Source organism: Ciona intestinalis, unplaced genomic scaffold, assembly GCF_000224145.3.
Source record: "Ciona intestinalis unplaced genomic scaffold, KH HT000316.1, whole genome shotgun sequence".
In the NCBI taxonomy this organism is placed as follows: domain Eukaryota; kingdom Metazoa; phylum Chordata; class Ascidiacea; order Phlebobranchia; family Cionidae; genus Ciona; species Ciona intestinalis.
The window spans coordinates 1-2,084 of record NW_004190637.1 but is presented as its reverse complement, the minus strand read 5'-3'; the positions used below and the strand labels follow the sequence as shown (position 1 = coordinate 2,084).

Here is a 2,084-nt window from a genome sequence, read left to right as displayed (position 1 = left end):
ATTTTGACCACACCCTATATATTGTCCACACCCCTTGATATATTTTGACCACACCCTATATATTGACCACACCCCTTGATATATATTGACCACACCCCTTGATATATATTGACCACACCCCTTGATATATATTGACCACACCCCTTGATATATATTGACCACACCCTATATATTGACCACACCCCTTGATATATAATGACCACACCCTATATATTGACCACACCCTATATATTGACCACACTTTTACCCCTATTAGCTCGATCGCGAATACTTCTTCACCCGCGACACCCCAACCAATGTTGACCCCGTGACCTCACAAATATTAAAACAATCCCGATTCAACGAAGAATTCTCGATGAAGAAAGCCCCTTGTTGTGTCACTACTAACATGGTATGACGTCATACACATTATTATGATGTCATACACATTATTATGATGTCATATATTGTTTATCATCCAGGTTACACAGATTGATCCGTTCTTGATTCTCAACGAAACAACTTCGAGGTCATGTGGCGCCACCAAGTGTTGTTAGATACCATAGACATCATATATTTAATTTATCGCTGCTTTAATAACTGCTTTTAATAAACACGCGCAATATTATTCACATTTTGTAACTTTCCCATCAGGATATTTCTTCTTAAATTTGTCTATGACATCATACTCGGCTAGATGCACTCCGTCGAGCTGGTTGCCAAGGGTTACCCTAGAACAATGATGTCATAATCAACCAACTTTATTATTACAAAACTTACCAATTAGGTTGCAAATTATGAACTCTTCCGAATAGCTCCAACTTTCTTGTTCCTGGGGATAGTCTCTCAATCAATCCATAAATTTCATCTGGTTTGTGGCTTGTGTCGCGAACCTATTAATGGTGCGTTGATTATAAACATTGAATAAATATAATAAACCAACCAACCTCTGCTACCAATACATCACAATCTAATCTTCGATTTATCCCGATCGGGTTTCCTTTAATTCCCACCTATTATGATGTCATCATGATGTCATATTGGTATTATTACATCATAATTACCAAACAATGTTCCTTCCCATGATTGATCCAGTGTCCCGTTCTCCCCGTTCGTATCAAACGTTGAAGTTGGTTCGTCTTGACCCAAATCAACTCGTCGCATCTTTTGTACCTAAAACAAATTCATCAAACACTTCAACCATCGATAACAACAACAACTCTACCCCCAACAATCAAACAATTCTCGTCCCAACTCCATGGCCCTGTGGAATATATATAAGATATCTATGGCATGTATAAGATATCTATGATACGACCTCCCGGTAACCCACAAAAACATTAACCCATCATCTGATAAATCTTGGATCCTTAAAGCTCTCATCTCCGTATCCTGCAAACATTGTTATTCCACGAAAATTCCAACAAACATCAAACCTGCATGGTTCCGTAGGGTAACTCCATGTGTATATCCCATGGGGGGTCGGCCATTATGACGGAAAACTTTCCCAACACAGAAACATCAAGGTATCTTATATCACAATTAATCCACTACAAACACGATGGTTAGTTGATATCCACCCGACCGACGATCTTACCTGGGGTGGCAACATTTTCCGCGAAAGATAATCCTCATTAAACTTTGGAAGTGAAACTTCTTTCTTTAACTTTCGCCTTGGGTCGAGGTCGGTTCCGCGGTAATCTATCTCATAGTGGACGTACTTGCACGTATCCATGTGAAAGCAAGTGTTAAGGAACGAACAATCGCCCAACGTTTCATCTGTTTCAAACATATTTCAAAAACAATAACTTTTGTTATAATCCAAAAATACCTGTGTGAGATTTAAGTATTTTCCTGAAATGTAGTTTCTGACAATCAATATACAACTTGTTGTGTTTCAAGCATTCTTCTCTCGTTGCGTGCGGACAAAACTCTCGAACCTGTGACCCCCCCATAGACCGAAACTTCTCTGTCAAAGTTATTTCTTTTGTTGAAGCCGTGCTTAATAATTGTTGTATCTCGTCCGTGACACGCGTCGTGGTTTCCTCTTTAGTGGACTTGGTCGCTAACTATTCCTCAATATCTTCGCATGTTCGTGATTTGTC

General features: G+C 39.2%; 2 protein-coding genes across 2 annotated transcripts in view; one reads left to right on the top strand and one right to left on the bottom strand.

Moving 5' to 3' along the window:
* The window catches only part of LOC100179278 (arsenite methyltransferase-like), a 6,020-nt gene extending 5,413 nt beyond the window's left edge, over positions 1 to 607 (top strand). Inside the window, 2 exon segments of the mRNA XM_026839490.1 lie at positions 257 to 391; positions 462 to 607. Of these exon segments, the coding sequence (XP_026695291.1) occupies positions 257 to 391; positions 462 to 536 (210 nt within the window). The 3' untranslated portion in view covers positions 537 to 607.
* LOC100176137 (N6-adenosine-methyltransferase subunit METTL3-like) lies at positions 541 to 2,078 on the bottom strand. Its single transcript, XM_009859960.3, has 9 exons — positions 1,811 to 2,078; positions 1,577 to 1,758; positions 1,416 to 1,529; positions 1,298 to 1,371; positions 1,205 to 1,243; positions 1,044 to 1,152; positions 927 to 992; positions 760 to 872; positions 541 to 710 (listed from the first exon to the last, which is right to left on the bottom strand). Exons 1-9 carry the CDS (start codon positions 1,932 to 1,934, stop codon positions 605 to 607), a joined length of 927 nt encoding a protein of 308 aa, XP_009858262.2. The 5' UTR covers positions 1,935 to 2,078; the 3' UTR covers positions 541 to 604.
* Between the last annotated feature and the right edge of the window lie 6 nt (positions 2,079 to 2,084).

What these genes read in the sequence shown, in the direction of transcription:
- LOC100176137 (XM_009859960.3), bottom strand. Translation starts at nt 1,934, where the DNA reads ATGGGGGGGTCACAGGTTCGAGAGTTTTGTCCGCACGCAACGAGAGAA. An exon ending in GGAAAATGTTGCCACCCCAG is followed by an intron (nt 1,530 to 1,576) that starts GTAAGATCGTCG and finishes TCGTGTTTGTAG; the next exon opens with TGGATTAATTGTGATATAAG. An exon ending in GTGATGTATTGGTAGCAGAG is followed by an intron (nt 873 to 926) that starts GTTGGTTGGTTT and finishes CACCATTAATAG; the next exon opens with GTTCGCGACACAAGCCACAA.